Source organism: Myotis lucifugus, unplaced genomic scaffold, assembly GCF_000147115.1.
Source record: "Myotis lucifugus unplaced genomic scaffold, Myoluc2.0 scaffold_83, whole genome shotgun sequence".
In the NCBI taxonomy this organism is placed as follows: domain Eukaryota; kingdom Metazoa; phylum Chordata; class Mammalia; order Chiroptera; family Vespertilionidae; genus Myotis; species Myotis lucifugus.
In genome coordinates, this window is record NW_005871131.1 from 442,767 (window position 1) to 462,190 (window position 19,424).

Consider the following 19,424-nt stretch of genomic DNA (forward strand, 5'->3'; position numbering starts at 1 on the left):
TGACCCCAGGCCTTCATGTCCCCCAGTCTCTGGGGGTGAAGTTCCAATGCTGTTGACAATACCCACGGGGCCCCTTTGGTTCAGGCAAATCCAGGCCCCGTTACTCCATCCACACAGCAGCTTTCCGGACAGCCTCCGCCTCCCGCACTGTTGGAGGTCAGTGACCGACCCCCCACCCCCGCCCCTGCCCTGGTCAGCTGGCTCATATAAAGACTGCGGGCCAGGCCTGCGTGTTCAGCGATGGCGTCTGCTTGGTGGCCCTGCCTCATCGTGGCCCTGCTCTCCAGCTCGGTGGCCTTTGGCTTCCCAAGAAGCCCCTCCCGGCCACTTGAGGTAAGTCTGTCCTCTCTTCACAATCTGGGCCCATCACGGGGCAGAGGTCCCAGCCTGGGAGGTCCTCTATATGCAGGAGCGGGAGGTAGAGGGCGGGGTCATGAGCTGCAGGGGACAGGGCTGGGTTTTGGGAGAACTGGGCTCCTAACTTACCCTTTGATTCTGGGTAAGGCTCTTAGCTCTCCCTGGGCCTCTGTTTCCCCACCTGTCAAATGGGTGATACACCACGAACTGCTCACCTCACTGAGCAGCTGTGAAGGTCCACCTCTGAGAAAAGGGCAGAGGCGCCTAGGAAGGCTGGGCTGAGCCCTGTGGTGTGCAGGGGTGTGGGGTGCTGTGTGAGGAGGCCTCATGGACCCGGGTGCAGGGACAGGCAGAGTGAGCCGAGGTCTGTGGAGCAGGGGAAAAGCCCTGTCCTGCTCCCCTGGGAAGCCCGAGACCTGCTCTCTCCGGATCTCACTTTCCCCATCTATTCAGAGCCCTTCCTACTCTGACAAGTGGCTCCAGGTGGGTCCTACATCCAGAGGCCCTTCAAGGTGTGTGGGGGGTCACCACTGAACCCTGGCCTCTGCCAAGAACTTGTCCCCCAGCCACAGTGGCCTTGGCCTTGACCTGACAGTGTGTTTGTCTTTGCTTTTCCAGAAACGCAGCGTCGATGAGGTGAGGACTTTCACCAGGGACAGGGCATGGTAAGGGGGGCAGAGTGGAGCTGGTTGCTCAACAGCTGAAGAGTTGGGCCATAGCAGCAGGTCCTGCACAGCTGACAAACAGCTCACAGCCCCTACCCTGGCAGACCCCCATGTGACTCAAGACCCCCAGGAAAGAGTGCCATAGAGCCATGCCCCCTAGGTCCTCACCAGAGGCAGCCCAGGATGGCCATTGACCCGTCCTTCCTTCCACTAACACTTACCCAGCAGTGGCTGATACTGGGCTGGGTGGTGAAAGGCCCTGTCACACCTTCACGGAGCATCTTTTTTTTTTTTTCCAATACAAGGTTTTTATTGTACATCGTTATAGTTTCACAAACAAGTGTGGCAAATCATTCGGCATCTCGGTTTTTCTATAGCTGGACAACTTAGATCTTATTCATCAGCCTGCTGAACTGTTCCTTTTTCAGAAACATAGATACCATCCAAAAATTTCCTGATATCCTTGTTTTTAACTGTTGTGCCTTGCTGAATCAAAGCAGCTGAATTTGATACAAGTTCAATGTCATTTCCTTCCCAGAAAGAATCAACTCATCTTTCTGGGCTTGAGATACTGAAAAAGCAACGTCTGACCTCATCCGAACTCTGGGGATGTATTTTTCGCCCAAGAAATTTCTAATTTCAACAAGAGAACCATTCTCCTGAATAACGACGTTGACGGGGAAGTGAGCGTACACAGACCTAATCTTGTAACGGAAGCCCAGTGTAACACCCGTGATCATGATCTGTACATGACTGCAGAGAGTGCGAACTGTGGCCAGTTCCTTTCTATTTCCCCACCACTTGTCAACCCGGAGCCTCTTCTTTTTCTTTCCGAGGAGACTGAGCTCTACACTGATGTGGTTGAAGTCCCTCCGCAGGGTGCCCCTGGGGCCCTTCACAATAACTGTGCGCCCCTTCAGAGTGATGTCCACATTTTCTGGGATGTCCACAGTGACTGCTGAGAATGGTCTTCATCCTCACAGTAGATGCGGCAAAGAGGAAGCCATGGAGCATCTTTATATCCACGTTTAACCCAGATGTCTCCCTAGAATCAACCTTAGTTCACCCTTTGCCCGGCTCCCAGGGGAAAGAGAATATTGGGGTCATGAAGTCCTGCCCACACTCTATTTTCAGCACAGAAAATAAGTGCCTGTTTGGGAGGCAGAATCACACAATTACCAAAGGGCACAGTAGGAGGGTAGAGGGTGAGCTTTCTAAATGGAAGTGTGAAAGGTGAGCAGGAAGAGCCGGGACAGGTCTCTGACCCCCGGGGTCAGAGGGGCAGAGACCTGGCTTGGCTGGAGCACCAGAGTGGAGGTGACAGGACCCGCCTGGAGGACCTCAGAGCATGGGGAACACTGTCCTGAGGGCAATGGGGAGCACGGGAGGGCTTTATGAGGGACGGGAACAGGGTCACATTTGTTTTTTTATAAGATCTCACCGGCTACAGGCTGCATGGCAACAGACTACAGGGTTAAGGAGGCCATGTTTAACCCAGACATCTCCCTAGAGCCTCCCTCAGTTCACCCCCCCTGCTCCCTGGCTTGCTCCCTCCCCTCGCCCTCTCCTTGGCATAATGTGAAGTTCCTTCTTATGGTGCAAAACTCCCCTTCCTAAGTGACTTCTTGCTGCTGAGCAATGAGGTGGCTGAGCTAAGGAACCTGTGGAGCCCAGTGAACAGGGAGAAACACAGGCTGAATCAGACAAGGCCTCTGCCCTCCAAGAAGCCCCTGGTCTCCGAGGGGAGAGAGGTGCTCAGAAAGGCCAGCGCATGCCAGGGGCACCAGGACTGCCCAGGCGCCCATCATCAGGACAGAGGTGGCCAACTGAGCAGGGGGATGGAGGAGGCCACCAGGCTTCCCACACGGGTGACTGGGGTGCTTCCCAGGCAGGGCCTTGGGAAGAGGAGTGGCCAGGTTAGAAGACCTGTTTCCCAGGGCCCGGGTTGGCAGGTCAGCACTGATCACCATCCCCTCTCCCACAGAAGGCTGGCGACATTGAGGTCTACAGTACCAAGGTCAGCTGCAAGGTGACCTCCCGCTTTGCTCACAATGTTGTCACCACGAGGGCCGTCAACCGCGCAGATGCCGCCAAGGAGGTTTCCTTTGACGTGGAGCTGCCCAAGACCGCTTTCATCACCAACTTCACCCTGTGGGTGTCCCCATGGCTGCTGGCTCTGGGCTCTGGCGGGGAGTCTGGCCCAGCATGAGCCCCAACTCTTTCCCTGCAGGACCATCGACGGTGTTACCTACCCTGGTAACGTCAAGGAGAAGGAAGTCGCCAAGAAGCAGTATGAAAAGGCTGTGTCCCAGGGCAAGACAGCTGGTTTGGTCAAGTAAGTACGGACCCCCAGGCCTGGGGGAGAATGTCTGGTCTGTAAGGGATGCAAACCACAACGGCAGCAGTTATTATTATTATTATTATTATTATTATTATCATTATTGCAAAATGTGTCCATAATTCTCACCACATTATCCCATTTTGATGTTGAGGTAAACAAGGCTTAGAGTGCGTAGGTGTCTCCCCCAAGGGGCTGACTTGAACCCAAGGCTCAGGATGGGTGGGGTTGTGCAGTCTGTGGGGCAGTCGCTGTCTTGCATCCCATTCAGGGCCTCTGGGCGGAAGTTGGAGAAATTCATGGTGTCAGTCAATGTGGCTGCGGGCAGCAACGTCACATTTGAGCTAACCTACGAAGAGCTGCTGAAGAGGAACAAGGGCAAGTACGAGATGTATCTTAAGGTCCAGCCCAAACAACTGGTCAAGGACTTTGAGGTAAGCAAACACCTCTGCAGGCCCTGCTGAAACTGTGGGCACAGGATGGGAGGTTGGAGAAGGGCCCCTGGGGTGGAGCTCGGAGCAAAGTCAATGACACAGAAGTCCAGGCCTCACCACTTGGTTGAGGAAGCTCGGGGGAATTCCAATGGCTCTGTCCACAGCAACTGGGCCAAGGGGAGGAGGAGGCTGGGCTGGACTCACCCAGATCTTTGGATGCTGGGCCCTTGGGGCAACATCACAAAGTGTCTCTGTATAGTTGGTATCTGGTTATAATGGTGCTCTACCTACATCAGATCTGAAATGGTTTCATGGTGGAAATTGGACACCACCTGGCAGGCCATTGGAGAGCTTTGGGGTTAGAGTACCATTGACAGGCCCTTTTGTTCATTTTCTTGGTGGGAGACACCAGGTGTGGCTGTCACAGAGTTGTCCTAGAAGCTGGTGCCTGCATCACCACTGACCCATCGCTGTGGGCCCTGTCCTAGAGGTTGGCCTCTGTACAGTCACTGAGTAACATCTCCTTATCTTTGGACATTGCAGATCGAGGTAGACATCTTTGAGCCCCAGGGCATTAGCATGCTGGATGCTCAGGCCTCATTCATCACCAATGACCTCCTGGGAAACGCCCTCAGCAAGTCCTTCTCAGGGAAAAAGGTGGTATCGATGCCTCTCAGGCCTGGGGGGTAGGGGCAGGAACCCAGACCCTAGCAGGACCAGTCTGAGCCCTAGAGCTTGGTTGCTGCTCGTGAGCGTGTGTCTATCTGCTGCCATCACTGTCTCCCTGGCCACCTGGTCAGGAGTGGGGATGCTGGAGGCAGGGGGCTGCTTGCTGAGGATGACCCGCCTGAGGAACTGACATGCCCCAGCAGCCCTTCCCCAACCCCTCATCCTGTCCCCCAGTTTCAGCAGGGCCAGTAGGGGCGCTTGATTACCTCAAAGTGCTTGGCCAGTAGCTTGGGCTGGAACTGGTATGTGTGGGGGGACCACTTATGAAGCCCAGTGTCATTCTACCTTGGGAGGTAGGCAGGTCAGGTGACTGCCCCTGTTTTACAGATAAGGAGACTGAGGCCAGAGGGAGTCATTTAGATCTGCTGACTCCACATTGAGGGGGTGGAAGTTGAAAGGGAACTTTACTCTTGGTGCTAGTGGTTGACTGATCCCCAAGGCCCTACTATTCCAGGGTCTTGCTGACCATGGGCTGTGGATGCATGTTTACCCGAAGAGCAAACATAAGTCACTCAGGACTTGTAGGGCGAGGCCCAAGGAGCACACACTCAGAGGGCTGCTGGCTTCTGCAGGGCAGGGCCCGCTCCCACCTCCCTGCGTTGCTTCCTTTCCCCTCCTCCTCCCCTTGGCACCAACACATACCACCCAACTAGAAGCTCCTTTTCACGGTGCACAGCTCCCCTCCCTAAGTGGCTTCTCAGTGCTGAAGGCCAAGTAGGCTGAACACAGGGACCTAGCTGAACAGAGAAAGACAAAGGCTGCATCAGATAAAGCCACTGTCCTCCAACTTGCCCCTGATCTCCAAGGACAGAGCAGTGCTCAGGAAGTCCAGTGTATGCTGGGTGGTGGAGGGCTGTCGGGTGCCCACCTCTGGGCTTCTCCCTAACAGGGCTGTGCCTCGGCCCCGAAGGCACCCATGGGCTGAGGGCAGCAGTGGGCAGTGCCTGGACAAGCTGAGCAAGACCCCCCATGTCCCTCCCTCAGGGCCATGTGTCCTTCAAACCCAGCTTGGACCAACAGCGTTCATGCCCAACCTGTGGAGACACCCTCCTCAACGGAGACTTCATCATAACCTACGATGTGAACAGAGAGTCTCCAGCCAACGTACAGGTACCTCCCTACTGGCTTCATCAGGCTGGTGGATTCCGCATCACAGTGGAGCGAGGGCTGAGGGGTTGGGGGAGAGGGGCCGCAGCTGCATCTAGCGCCATCACCCTGGATACTCGGTCCAAGGACACGTTTCCTGCAGGGCATGGGGGTGGCAGGCAGACCAGAACGTGTGTGGCACACTCAGGAGGATGGGAACTGACATCATCTTCTCACCATGCTAACTGTCAGCTTTTATTTGCAAGATTAGCCAGGTTGCTTCATGGACATGACCTCTCATCTCTCTCTCCCCTCTCCAGATAGTCAATGGCTACTTCGTGCACTTCTTTGCACCTGAAGGCCTTCCTGTGGTGCCTAAGAATGTGGTCTTCGTGATTGATATCAGCGGCTCCATGTCTGGCCGGAAAATAGAGCAGGTACTATCTTCTGTGCAAGTGGGGGTGAGAGGTGGGGGGTAGATATTTTTTAAAAATCCTCACCCAAGCATATGCTTATAGATTTATAGAGAGAGGGGAAGGCAGGGGGAGAGAAACATTGATGTGAGAGAGAAACGAATCGGTAGCCTCCTGTAGGTGCACCAACTGGGGATTGAGCCTGCAACCTAGGTATTTGCCCTGACCAGCAATCAAACCTACAGCCTCTTTGGGGTATAGGACAACACTGCAACTAACTGAGCCACCCAGGCTGGGCGGCAGTTTTGTTTTAAGTGGACAAAGTTGATGTTTCCAGTGAAAGAGGAGGAAGGAGAATAGGATAAGAAATGCAGAAATGGCCACCCCCATTGTTGCAGGCCACAGGGGCCCCACTGCCAGCCCAGCTGCAAAGAAACCACGCTGTCTGTGGCTGCCTCTCCCAGCTTCTTGTCTGCCTGTCTTTCTCTTTCCCAGACAAGGGATGCCCTCCTCAAAATCCTGGAGGATATAAAAGAGGGGGACTACCTGAATTTCATTCTGTTCGGTTCCGATGTGATCACGTGGAAAGACACTTTAGTTCAAGCCACTCCTGAGAACATCCAGGAGGCCAGGGAGTTTGTGAAGAACATGAGAATTCAAGGAAGTAAGAACAGAGGGGAGAGCAACGTTCTCACTGCCCCTCCCTCTGCCTGAGCAGCCTGTTTCCCTCCTCCCTGGGGCACAGGCTTTGCTGGCCAGGCCGGCAGACCCTGGCTGGGGGTAGAGGCGGGAGTGTGGTGGGGTCCTTAGGCTTGATCTCAGGGTCTAAGAAAACCCACTGTCTGTTTCTAACCCATGATGCGGGTGCACCCCAACTCCCAGCAAGATCAGGCCACAGAGAAACCTCACTGTTGGTCATTCCTTACAGAAAATCACAAGTGAGGTCTGTACTGCTCCCCTGTCCTCCCAGTGAAGGGCCGGGAGTCCATCTGACTGATTCCCAAATTGTTTTTACCATCACTGTGTGCTTCTATTCCTACAGCAACCCTGAGAGGCAGTTTGACCCCCATTTGAAAGGTTAAGTCATTCATTCTTCACTCACTAGTCAGTGTTTACTGAGTATCACCACGTACTGGCAGACAGAGTCCTTGGGCACATGATCAGGGCCAATGTCCCAACCCCCTCCTCCACGATGGTCCCCTGAGGGCCCCTCCCATGGTGCTCTCTGTGTGACAGTGACCAACATCAACGACGGGCTGCTGACAGGCATCAGCATGCTGAACAAGGCCCGGGAGGAGCACACAGTGCCAGAGAGGAGCACCTCCATCGTCATCATGCTGACCGACGGGCACCCCAATACTGGTGAGGCAGGCGGCCGTGGCTCTAAAACTGATTCCCATTGCCTGGCTGCCGCTCCTGGCTCTGTAGCCCGCTTGCTGTAAGACCTTGGGCAGCTCTCCCCTGGGCTCCTACTGACTGCGAGCCCCTTGAGGGGAGGGACCTGCCTCCCCCTTGCAGGGCTCCCCACCCTCTGGCCTGACAAAGGCTCCTGACAACGACCCCTCCCGCACTGCACGTACAGGAGTCAGATCTCTTCAGACAGAGTGAGTCCAGGCAGTTGTCCGGGTGGTGGCTAGAGTGTGATCACCCCTCTATCCTGCAGGTGAAAGCAGACCCGCTAAAATACAGGAGAACGTGCTGAGTGCCATCAAAGGCAGGTTCCCCTTATATACCCTGGGCTTTGGCAACAATCTGAATTATAACTTTCTGGAAAGCTTGGCCCTGGAGAACGATGGGTTCGCCCGGCGCATTTATGAGGATTCCGATGCCAACTTGCAGCTGCAGGTATGCCTTGTCTTGCACCCCTCCAGGAATGAGGGCTCACTCCTTCCTCAGGGAGCTGTGCCATCGGGTGGTCATTTCAATAATTAGAAAGAACTTCCGCTTAAGTTGAAATCTACCTCTGCTTCTTACCCATCATTAATGGTTCTAGCTTCGTCATCAGACTGCATGGAAGGGGTTTCTCCATAGGCTTGCCAGAGCACATATAGGACATCGCTTAAATATGAATTTCTGAAAAAAAAAGAAGTAATTTTTTAGTGTAAGTCTGCCCTAAAGATTGCACAGGACATGGTATTAGTTGCTGGGGCTGCCAGTGCAAAGTGCTACAAACTGAGGGGCTTACAGCAGAAATGTACTGTCTCACAGTCCTGGAGGCTAGACGTCCAAGATCAAGGTGTCAAGAGGGTTGGTTCCTTGTGAGGGCCCCGAGGGGGGATCTGCCAGGCCTCTCTCCCTGTCTCTTCACATCCTCTCCCCTGTGTGTGTCTGTCCCCTTTCCATACGGACACCAGGCACATTGCATTGGGGTCCATCCCAAAGACCTCATTTTGAATTGGTCACCTCTGTAAAGACCCTGTGTCCAAACAAGGCCACATCTTGAGGGACTGGGGGTAAGGAATTTAACCTACATATTTGGGTATTTGGGGGGCACACAATTCAGCCCATAACAGACATACTTATAACAAAATTAACTTCTTGTTTATCTGACATTCCAACTTAACTGCATGTCCTGTACTTTCATTCGCTAAATCTGGCAACACCAACCCTTCCTGGCACAGGTGCCTGCATCTCTGCCTCCGCTGTGGACCCCTGGGCCTCCATCCCCACCTGCTCCCACCCTACACCATCTCTAGGAAGCCTCTCCTCCTGTCCTTCTCTCCTCCTCCCCTACATTCCAACAAGCATTTCTTGAGTGCTTTCTAGTGCAAGAACACTTGTATTTTTCTGGGTGCGGGGAGGGTGGGGTGGGGTGGGGTTGGGGTAGCAGAGGAGGCTCCCACACACTGAAGGGCACAGCCAGGCCCATGTAGAAGTGGAGGTCAGGTCGGGTCCAGCCCAGCCTGTTGGACGCAACAACCTTCGGAAGCATCAGTGAGAACCCTCCCACTCTCCTTTCCGTGCCCGCCTGCCCTGGTGGCCTGAGATGACCAGGTCCCCTCTCTGGACTCCAGGGCTTCTATGAGGAGGTGGCCAACCCGCTGCTGACCGCAGTGGAGGTGGAGTACCCTGAGAACGCTATCCTGGACCTGACCCGGAACACTTACCAGCACTTCTATGATGGCTCTGAGATCGTGGTGGCTGGGCGCCTGGTGGACGAGGACATGAACAACTTTAAGGCGGATGTAAAGGGCCACGGGGTAAGCTGGGCTGGGCCTGGATATGGGCTGGGGATGGGGGATCAAGCAGTGATGGAGCCTGTGCCTACAGGCTGACAGTCCAGCAGTGGCAGCCCTGAACCGGGCCCACCTGGCTTCAGGCCTCCATTCCTTGTGCTTCTCATCTTCTCCCACCCCTGCCCCAGGCGCTCACTGACCTGACCTTCACGGAGGAGGTGGACTTGAAGGAGATGGAGAAGGCCCTGCAGGAGCAGGACTACATTTTCGGGAGCTACATCGAGCGGCTCTGGGCCTACCTCACCATTGAGCAGCTGCTGGACAAACGGTGACCCAGGACCACCCCTCACAGAGCCGGGCCCCACACTGGGCCCTGGCACTGCCCCAGCCTCTCCCTGTGCCTGCCCCTGGCAGGCTCTGCTCTGCGGGTGCCCAAGAGGAAGATGACCGAGCCACACCCGGGAAGTGCACCCCACGCACATGCCCAGCGGCCTGCCCTCTTTTCTCCCCAGTCCATCAGAATGTTTTCCAGGGCAGAGCCCAGCCTGACATCTGGGGACAGCGATGGAGAGCGATTCCCTCAGTCCCCAGAGGGCAGAGCCGGGGCCCATTGGAGAGGCATGTCAGCCTCCTTTTAGGAGGGACTAGCCGGTGAAGCCCCTGGTGCAGGGCCTGGAGCCTGCTGAGCACTCACCAGGAGTGGCTGTTGCAGTGGCCATTGCAAGCCCCTTATATGTTATAGCTGGGGAGACGGAGGCCCCTCAGAGAGGAAGCACAGCCTGTCCATCTGTCCCAGGGAGCTGGTGAACCAGTATTTTCTGAGCTCTAGCAGGCTCCACCCTGGGCACAGGGGGTCCTGGGCTGCCCCTGGGGCTCCTGGCCTGGTGCTGGGAGTCAATGTAGGGACAATGGGCAGGGAGCTGAGCTCCAGGCTGACCCTCTCACTATGCCCCTCCCTACAGCAAGAACGCCCATGGAAGTGAGAAGGAGAACCTCACAGCCCAGGCCCTGGACCTGTCCCTCAAGTACCACTTTGTGACTCCACTGACCTCCATGGTGGTGACCAAGCCTGAGGACAGTGACAACCAGATGGCTATTGCTGACAAGCCTGGCGAAGGTGGACATGGGGAGTGAAGGCCAGAACTGGGAGGCCTTCCTCTAGGACCAGGGCCTTGGGGGTCCTGAGAGGAGTGGGCCAGGCTGGGGAGACCCAGCCCCACTGAAGAGCAGGCCCAGGGGCACTGAAGGAAAGCTGGCCAAGCGCTGGGCAGCGTGTGTGGAGGGAGTGAAGCCATCGCGTGGACAGTGGGGGTTGGGGGGATCAGGGGCCTCTGAGTCTCTAAAGGGATAGGAGTACAGGAGTGAGGATCCTTCCCAGGGTCACTTCTGGGAGAGGGACTTAGGCTGCAACATGGAAGGACTCAGGTAGATAGGGAGAAGCACTCCCAGGCTTAAGGCTAAGCCCTGAGCACTCGCCTGGGGATGGCCAGAGGAAGAGGCTCTGAGAGCTGGAGGCTGGGACCAGGCTGCTCACCATACCCCAAGAGAGGAGTCCTGAGTATCCCCCACAACTGGCCACACAGGCTGGGGGTGTGGGCATCGGAGGGCATGGGAGGCAAAGAGCTGGTCCAGGCCAGGCCAAGAGCTTCTAGTTCTGGGAGCACAGCTGGCTGCTGGGAGGCCCACAGCCTGGGGCTGGTTGGACAGGCAGCATATTGATCACATTGGCCCAGACCCCAGGAGTCTGTGGCTTCTAACACATTTCTCCCTTTCTTCCCTCACAGGGCCTGAGGAATCAGGTGAGCTTCAGCCAGCAGCTTGGTGGGGTCTCGGGAGGGAGACAAGAGAGAACCCAGGAGGCCTTTCTGAGTTCTCCTGGGCTCAGGTCCCTGCTGTGCTGCCCACTCATGAGCAACTTTGGGCCTGGCTCTGCCCCTCTCTGAGTGCCAGGGCCCTTGTCCGTTGAGTGGAGGTGGCTTCCTCTGCCCAAGGAGGGACAGTCAGTAGGAGAGTATTATGTGGCCTGCAAAAGGAGCATGTCCCACATCAGCATCACACTCGATGAGTCCAGGGGAACCCTCGGAGAAAGGTTCTCATTTTACTGTGAGGAAACTGAGGCACAGAGGTTAGGTCTGTGTGCGCAAGGAATCCGTCCACAGGTGGCTGAGCAAGGGCTTTGGCCCAGACAGCCTGGTTGCAGTGCCTGAGCTGCAATTCACAGCATCCTGTGTTTCTCTCATCATAAAATTGGAGCCTCACCCCTCAAAAGCCCATCAATACCAGGCAAAGCTACCCCAGCCCCTGCCTGCCTCACCTCCATCAATACAGGTTGTTCTATCCAGCTTTCCCCTTAGAACACCCCTGCACATCACTGGTGTGTATGTGCATATGGTGTGTGTGTGTGTGTGTGTGTGAGTGTGTGTGTGTGTTACTACCAAGGACAGCTGTAAGCCTCATCGCACCCCAACAATGAATGGGGCAGGAGTTCAAGAGTGGCGGGCAGGATCTGCTGTGAGCATTACTCATGACAGACAAGTTGACCATCTGATGGCTTGCATTTTAGCGATATGAAAGTGTCATGCCCTTGGCCTTAAAATTCACCATATCTCCGCCAGTCCTAGAAAGAAGTTCCCGGGCATGCCCCCATTTCTATAGCCTAAGCTAAGGCTCACAACCCCACCCTCTGTCTGTCAGTGCTGGGGTTTCACTGTGCACTGTTAGCCCCCAGACAGGCAAAAGGCACAGGTGTTGGGAACAGGGCACCCAAGACCCCCAGCTCACGACTGACCTTTTACTTCTTTTTTCAGTGACCGCCGCCACGGCTTACCACAGTGAGTAAACACTGCAAACACAGTCCCCTGCCCCAGCACAGCCCTGTGCATGCCCCTGAGTCTTCCTAAATCAGCTCTCTGGGTCAGGCAGATGGTTGGGTGCTGAGGAGATTGGGGTGGGTGGGTGTTGAGAGCATTAGGAAGCAGGAAGGGGAGGGGTATGAACCAAACTCTGGGTGGGGTCTGGTGCCTCCCCAGGCCTGCTTGTTTAGTTCAGGCCTCTCTCCCTTTGTGTCCACAGCCAGCTACCAGCCTCCTTCTTCACCCTACTATTATGGTGAGTTCCCCGGGTCCTCCAGGGGCAAGGCTCAGGGCCCAGGGCCCAGTGCCTCCTGCCGGCCTAGGAGTCCATCCCACAGAGGCCAGTGGGTGAGGCCCCAGGATCAGCCCTTTCTCTGATGTGCCCTCAGTGGACGGAGACCCCCACTTCATCATCCAAGTCCGAGGGAAAAAGGATGCCATCTGCTTCAACATTGATGAAGAACCAGGCACAGTGCTGCGCCTCATTCAGGACCCCATTACAGGTGGGGGCTGCAGGGTGGGGCTGGGGCCAAGGGTGTTCCTGGGAAGGCCTGGAGACCCCCAGTGTGGGCACATGGACCAGGTCCTCCATCTGCCCACAATGTGCCCATCTTTATACATGGGATTACATGCTGGAGAGGGCTGTCCAGAACCACAGGCTAGCCAAGTTCCCCAGGGGCCAGTGTGTTGGGGAGATTTTTAGAGTTAAGGGCAGCCTGGCCCTGCAGGCAGGACTCAACCTATGGCTGGGGAATCATTTTTCTCTGAAAAATAATACTTCCTGGCCCAGGCAAAGAGACAGGTCTACACTGTGGGCCCTCAGCCACCAGCATGACCCAGAGTGTCTAGGAGCAGATTGGGTTAACTGGGAAGTTCTGGTCTCTTCTGGGGACCCTCACTCTGATATCTCACAGCAAGTCTGGCTGAGGAGGAAGGCACATCCTTAACGGCCAGCTGATCAGAAGACCTCCCTGGTCTCTTACTGCCCCTTGCCCCTGGCAGGCTTAACAGTAAATGGGCAGATCATTGGTGACAAGGGAAACAGCTCTAACTCTAAGAACAGAAAGACTTACCTTGGCAAAGTGGGCATTGTCAATGCTCTGATGGACTTGCGGATTGAGGTGACCACAGAGAAGATTACCCTGAAGAATGGGGCTGCACAGAGTACTTTCAGCTGGCTGGACACAGTCACGGTCACCTCGGAAAGGTAAGGCCCTATACCGGGACTCGATCGAAGGAGGCTTGAAGGATTTGTAGAAATCTGAGGACAGAAGATCCATACGGGTTACAGTGAAGACTGGTGGCCTCAGAGTTCAGCCCCTGCCCCGGGGGAGGGTGACCATGGTAGACCTGAGCCAACCCCTAGGGCCCCTGTGAGAACCAGAATTGGTAGCTGGACAGTTCATAGGGCTGACCTTGAGGGAAGGGCTACATGGACCCAAGGATCAGGTAGGCGTGGCAATCTGGTAACAACAAGAATCCTATTTGCATCTTCTCTGGCTGAATTCATTAGTTCCCAAGCCGCTCAGCCTCTCCTATGAGTTTAGATTACCCAGAGCCTGAGAGGCAGGGCAGGAGTGTTACTCCCACTGAGGCTCAGAGACAGGGTAGCACCTGCCCAGGAAGCTAGTGGCTGAGCTGGGACTAGATCCCAGGCCTCCAGATGCCGAGGACAGCCCCTTTCCTGCTTAAGGAGGAGCAAGAATGCATTCAGGGGAGGTATAGTCGGCACGCATGACATGTCTTTCCTCCAACACCCCTGAGATAGTTTCTGGAGTTGTGTGTTCTCAGGTGCCATGCACAGGGAGAGCTCTGCCAAGATGTCCTTGATTCAGATGCCTGGTGTCATGGCCACTTGCCCCTTGCTGTCCTCCTCTCCTCCCCTAGGTTCTCCGTGAAGACCAACAGGGAGGCTATGGTGGTCTCCTTTGGAAAAGGGATTACCTTTAAGGTGGTTCTGCACCAGGTGTGGAAGGAACATCACATCCACCTTCACTTTCTGGGCTTCTACGTGCTGGACAGTGACAAGATGTCAACAAAGTCACACGGGCTGCTGGGTATGGAATGTTCATGCTTCAGGCTGTTCAGGGCAGAGGAAAAAGCCACGTGAAAGGCCATCCTAGCCTCTCCATGGCCGGCACACAGCACCCCCCTCAGCCTTTGCCTTAACCCTGGAAGGCCAGTGGCCATGCTACCTGGGGCGATGGCAGGGGCTGACAGAGAAAATGTTTTTCTTCCCAGGACAATTCTTCCGCCCCCTTGCTTTTCAAGTGTCTGACGTCAACCCAGGCAATGACCCCTCCAAGATACATGCCACAATGCTGGTGAAGAAACATCGGCTGGCAGTCACCAGGTGCGGGGACCCATCTGACATCCTCACCCTGCCCACTAACAAGCCAGGAGGAAAGAGCCCTCTGTGCCCACACACATTGGTCCAGCAGGGTGGTCTTCTTAGTTTTCCCTCATTTCCCTCTGGGGTCTTGGCCCCCTCGAGGCCCCTCCGAATCAGGGAAAGGCCAAACTCAGCCCCCTAGAAGGACTAACCATGCAACCTCATTCTTGGCCAGAGAATTATGGAATTGGCAACATCACACCCTTTTTCAACCTTGGTCCATGAGCGTAGCAGCCATCTCGCCTACCCTGTGTATCACAGCATCTGTCTCCCTTCTCCAGGGGCTACCAGAAAGACTACAGGAAGGATGTCCATAATGGCACACAGGTGGGCTGCTGGTTCGTCCACAACAATGGCCAAGGGGTGATTGATGGGGTCCACAGCGACTACATCGTCTCTGACCTGTTCTGAGTGGCTGGCCCAGCTGGCCTGGCATCTGGAGCAGGGGCACAGAGCCAGGCCTGAGGGAGGGCTGTGACAATAGAGGACACGGTGGAAACCAGACCGCTGCCAGCCTGTGCATGCCTCTCTCGGGCCCTTCTCTGGGGAACACCATCCGGGACCTGAGGCAGCTCAAAGGAAGGACTGGCTCCTAGGAAAGCAACATCCTGGGCCTCCCCAGCAATGTGGCTGAAGGAAAGGGCTTGTTGGCGTCACAGTTTGGCAAGTCAAATTTATGAGGAAAAAAATAAATAAAAAATTGACTCTGGAGCAAAGAGTCTCTGATAAGCTGGGAAGGGCTGAGTGCATTTCAGAGGCCAAAAGGGTCATGAGGAAAGTCTGGTCCTTGCTCAGGAGCTCCTGTCGGGCCCTTCAGCCCTGGAGCTGTAGTGGATGGTAGATGCCATCCATCCACTCAATTACCCACTATCCACCCATCCATCCATCCGTCCATCCATCCATCCATCCATCTATCCATTCATCCATCCATCCATCCACCCACCCACTCACTCACTCACCCACTGTTCATCCATCCATCCACTACCCATTTGTTCATCAGATAAACCCAACATTCTGGGCTAGCATCTGGGGCACAAAGCTTATTGATCCAGTTCCTGTGAGCAGGGGTGCCTCAAGTTTGCTTTCAGCTGGGCTGGGGATCCTTGGAATCCTCCAATCATACCCCACAAAGTCCTGAGTGGGGTGGGGGTCAGACCAGTTCCTGGACTAGGGGCTCTGAGAGCCTCTCCCACCTGAATAACTATAACTGCCCCTTCCTGGATCTCCCTGCTTCCAGAGAGAGCTTTCCACAGCAGAACCAATCATCTCCCTGCCCACACCCTATCAATGACATCTCCTTCCCATTGCTCTTGGGACAAAGATAAAAGTCCTTCCTATGGCTTCTCAGCTTCATCAACTCCATGAACCAGGCATTTCCCCTTACTTTCTGGGTTCCAGACACACACACTGCTTCCAGTTCTGCAAACATAACGCCTCCTGCCCCAGATTCTTTGCCTCTGCTGCTCTCTCTGCCTGCAGGGCTAAGAGCATGCTGGATAGACGGTACCTCTTTGAAGGGAACAGTGGGCAGCTTTGCTCCATGGCACAGCAAGGGACACAATAAGGCCAGATGAGGCTGGAGTCTGATTGGGATGTTCAGAAATGCCAGTGGGGGTGGGGATGGGATCTGGTCATGGGCCAAAAGGAGGTTTTCCTACCTCCCACTCCAGGGGCCCCTCTGGATTTCCTAGGGACACCAGACTGGGGTCCTGGAGAGGGTATGGGGGGCAGTCCAGGAGGAAACTTTTATCATCAGAGGAGTCCCCCTGCCCCCAGGCATCTATGAGATGTGGCCTGGCGCTGCTGCTCCTCTAGGGAGAGGGCCACGTGAGACACAGCTCCAGAGTAAACATGGCAGGTGTGCAGGCTGGGCTGGCAAAAAGGGCGCAGCCTGGGAAAGGATATCCTCAAGTAGGCAAGCCCTGCCACCCATTCAGTTCCAGGTGGGCTGAGGAGCCATGTAGCTTTAAACCAGTCATACCGAGGTCAGTTTTCACATCTGTGAAATGGGGAGAAAGATCCTGCCAGATGGAGGGTGTGAAGTGGCATCGTCATATGGTTTCTGGTCCTCCTGAAGTACCTGGTTTGTCCTGCCACTCAGCTAGCCGCCTAGCCTGGCAGGTTGGCAGCAAGGCAGAGGAGGCCCCAGCCCAAATCTGCCCCTTCCCCTCCCTCAACACAGTCAGGGAGGCCCTCCTTGCAGGCCAATTCCAGGCAGATTCTGTCCTCAACCCAGTCCTCTGATGGCTCCCTGGCTTTCAGGATAGAAACCATGCCCCATGGCAAGGTGCACCAGCCAGTGCTGGCCTGGCCCTGCTTCTCCACCTCTCCAACTGGCTCCTCACCCCATGCTTCCCTTCCCCTACCCTGAACTCACTGCACAATGACCCTGAACTCAATGCACAATGTCCTGGCTCTCGGCCCAGTGTCCTTGTCCTCCTTTTCTACTGGGCTGACTTCTCTTTATTGGTCAAGACTCAGCCCCAGCCACGCCACTTTCCAGGAAGGTTCCCGATATTCCCCAGGTGGAACAAGGTGACTCCCTCTGGGATCCTGGCAGCACCTGGTGGTTCCTGGGTAGCAGCTGTCACACAGGCACTGTCTGTCGTGGTGGCTACAGCACTCTGCCCAGGGCCTGGCTTAAGGAGGTGCTGGAACGCACTCAGTGAACAAAACAATGAAGGGCATGGACCTATTGCCAATTGTTCACAGAAGGCACCTGCCCTGCTGCTGGGCCAGAGAGTCACCCAGGACTCCTCTGCTGTTATACAAACCCCACAGCCCAGCGCAGGCGGTGGTGTCCCAGAGGGGTGAGCTGGGCGTGGGCCCCGTCTCTCATCTTGGTAGGTGTGTCAGAGCTGGCCTCACAGGAAGGTCGAGGGAGACCCCAAGGCGGCTTCCCTGTCTCACAGCAACAGCCTGAGACCCTGCCAGCCAACCAGGCAGGTGGAGAGGCAGATGGAGTGTGTCTGTGCGTTCGGCAAACCTGCTGCTGGAGCCCCGCTACGGGCCTCTCCTCTGACCCCTCCAGAAAGACTCACTCAGTAAACACCCTGTAGAGCTCAAGAGCTGGGAAAAGAGCTTTTCCCTGCTGACCTGGTTTGCTTCCTCTTAACCAGCAAATGAGCTTATTTTCTGCTTTCCTCTGGCTGTGGGGAAGCTCAGAGCAAAGTTCTGTGCTGCAGCTTCTCCACGAGGGAGTCACAGATCCAACGCTCCTCCTGCTTGGCTCTTCTCTTATTCCCATGGGTTTTGTTTAAAAAATATATTTTTTAAATCCTCACCAAAGGACATGTTTTATTTATTTATTTATTTATTTATTTATTTATTCCTTTGTTCAGGTATTTATTTATTTTTAGACAGAGAGGAAAGGAGAGAGAAAGAGAAATATCGATGTAAGAGAGAAACATCAATGGATTACCTCCTGCATGCGCTCCAACTGGGGATCAAAGCCACAACCCAGGTATGTGCTCTGACCTGGGATCGAACCTGCAACCTTTGGGTGTACAGGGTGATGCTGCAACCAACTGAGCCACCTGGGCTATAACTGTTTTTTAAGTGCGCTCTGACTGTGCAGGAATTGGGTGGAATCTTGGGGGTGACTATCCCTGGGGCATGGATTGGAGAGGATTTAGAGCTGGGGGCTGGGTCACCTCCATGGGACAGAGGCTTCCCTCCTGGGATGAGGGCCTCTCTCTGTCTCCTGTGCTCCAGGGCTAGCTCCTTTCCAGGTGGTGAGCACAGGTGTGAAAATCAAATCGCATCACAAAGTCACATGCGAAAGGCGCCCCAAAGCTCACTGAGAACTTCTACCCAGTTCACTATTTTTAATGGAGGTAGGAAGAGTCAAAACTGGTTTTCATGGTCCTAGGTGGTTTGGCTCAGTGGATAGAGTATTGACCTGAGAACTAAAGGTCCTGGCTTCAGTTTCAGTTCCAGTCAAGGGTATGTACCTCGGTTGTAGGCTTGATCCCTGGCCCCAGTAAGGGGGACTCCTCTGATGGCTCCCCTTCCCCCACACTCTCTCTTAATATCAATGGAAAAATATCCTTGGGTGAGGATTAACAAATAAAATAATAAAATGAAATAAAATAAATAATAATTGGTTTTCATGGACTGAAACTGAACCTCTACTCTCAGAGGGTGTTTTCTGGCCCTGGGCCCCAAGCTCGGGTCTGGAGTGACATATACAGGGGTGGTTCAATCTTTCTAAATCTTAGTTTCCACCTTATGAAATGAAGGGAGTGGACCAATAGCTCCTCAGGGACCTACTGGCCACATGCCCTGAGGGCTGATTGTGGGAGATTCTAATGTCACATGATGCTAAGTGTTCAGGAAGAGGCTCTACAGCCCTGGGGTTTGGCTGGATGGAACCAGAGAAGCCCACTCCCTGAGTTTAAACTACCTGCCTTTATTTGTAATAGGTGGAACTCCCCTCCCCATCATGGTTGAGACCCCACAGGTGGCTGTGGTCACAGGATGACAGCCCTCTGCACACAGTGGGGTGGCATGGGGTGGGCGGGTGGGTATAACTCCTGCCATCAGAATCAGAGCTCGATAGACCAGCAGGAAATCTCTGTTTCCAGGGTCCCCTCTTGGTAATCCAGCTTCATTTTTCTGGGATGGAGAGACAGAGAGACAGACAGACAGACGGGTGGTTAGGAAATCTCAGGTGTGGTGGGAAGAGAGGGAGAGAGCTGGGTCGGGCAAGTGGAAGGTGGAGATTCAGGGCCCCTTAGAATCCCCTACAGCACAGGCTGACAAGGCCCAGTCTCCCAAGGGCACCCAGTTGTCCAGGGCTCTGAGACTTCAGGGAGTTTGCTAATGCCCCCAACTCACCCTTAGTGATCTCTGGCTGGGGTGTTTTCTGTTGGTCTGAGTTGACCATTTTGGTGGGGTCACACTGAGAGCTGGGTCAGACATGTCTAAAGCATCAACTTTTCACCCGACTATCTCTCATTCCCAGGCTCGGACAGGGGAGT

The 19,424-nt window shown here is 54.9% G+C and overlaps 2 protein-coding genes, 1 long non-coding RNA gene and 1 pseudogene across 3 annotated transcripts in view; 1 reads left to right on the forward strand and 3 right to left on the reverse strand.

Moving 5' to 3' along the window:
- Positions 1–227: 227 nt before the first annotated feature.
- On the forward strand, positions 228–15,220 carry LOC102429706 (inter-alpha-trypsin inhibitor heavy chain H3). Its single transcript, XM_023755675.1, has 21 exons — positions 228–333; positions 976–993; positions 3,007–3,173; positions 3,253–3,357; positions 3,632–3,794; positions 4,338–4,451; positions 5,508–5,633; positions 5,930–6,046; positions 6,518–6,686; positions 7,259–7,384; positions 7,686–7,867; positions 9,037–9,222; positions 9,387–9,526; positions 10,161–10,315; positions 10,983–10,997; positions 12,271–12,306; positions 12,440–12,553; positions 13,053–13,257; positions 13,938–14,107; positions 14,292–14,403; positions 14,724–15,220. Exons 1-21 carry the CDS (start codon positions 241–243, stop codon positions 14,851–14,853), a joined length of 2,643 nt encoding a protein of 880 aa, XP_023611443.1. The 5' UTR covers positions 228–240; the 3' UTR covers positions 14,854–15,220.
- LOC106697554 lies at positions 1,365–1,997 on the reverse strand (annotated as a pseudogene).
- On the reverse strand, positions 8,036–14,129 carry LOC111826472. Its single transcript, XR_002829804.1, has 3 exons — positions 13,995–14,129; positions 13,124–13,311; positions 8,036–8,095 (listed from the first exon to the last, which is right to left on the reverse strand). It is a non-coding gene; the product is annotated as an uncharacterized LOC111826472 (long non-coding RNA).
- Positions 15,221–16,073: 853 nt separating the features above from the next.
- Positions 16,074–19,424, reverse strand: part of LOC102429405 (inter-alpha-trypsin inhibitor heavy chain H4-like) — a 10,155-nt gene continuing 6,804 nt past the window's right edge. Inside the window, exon 9 of the mRNA XM_006090843.3 lies at positions 16,074–16,151. Coding sequence (XP_006090905.2) covers positions 16,074–16,151 — 78 coding nt within the window. The remainder of the gene's footprint in view (positions 16,152–19,424) is intronic.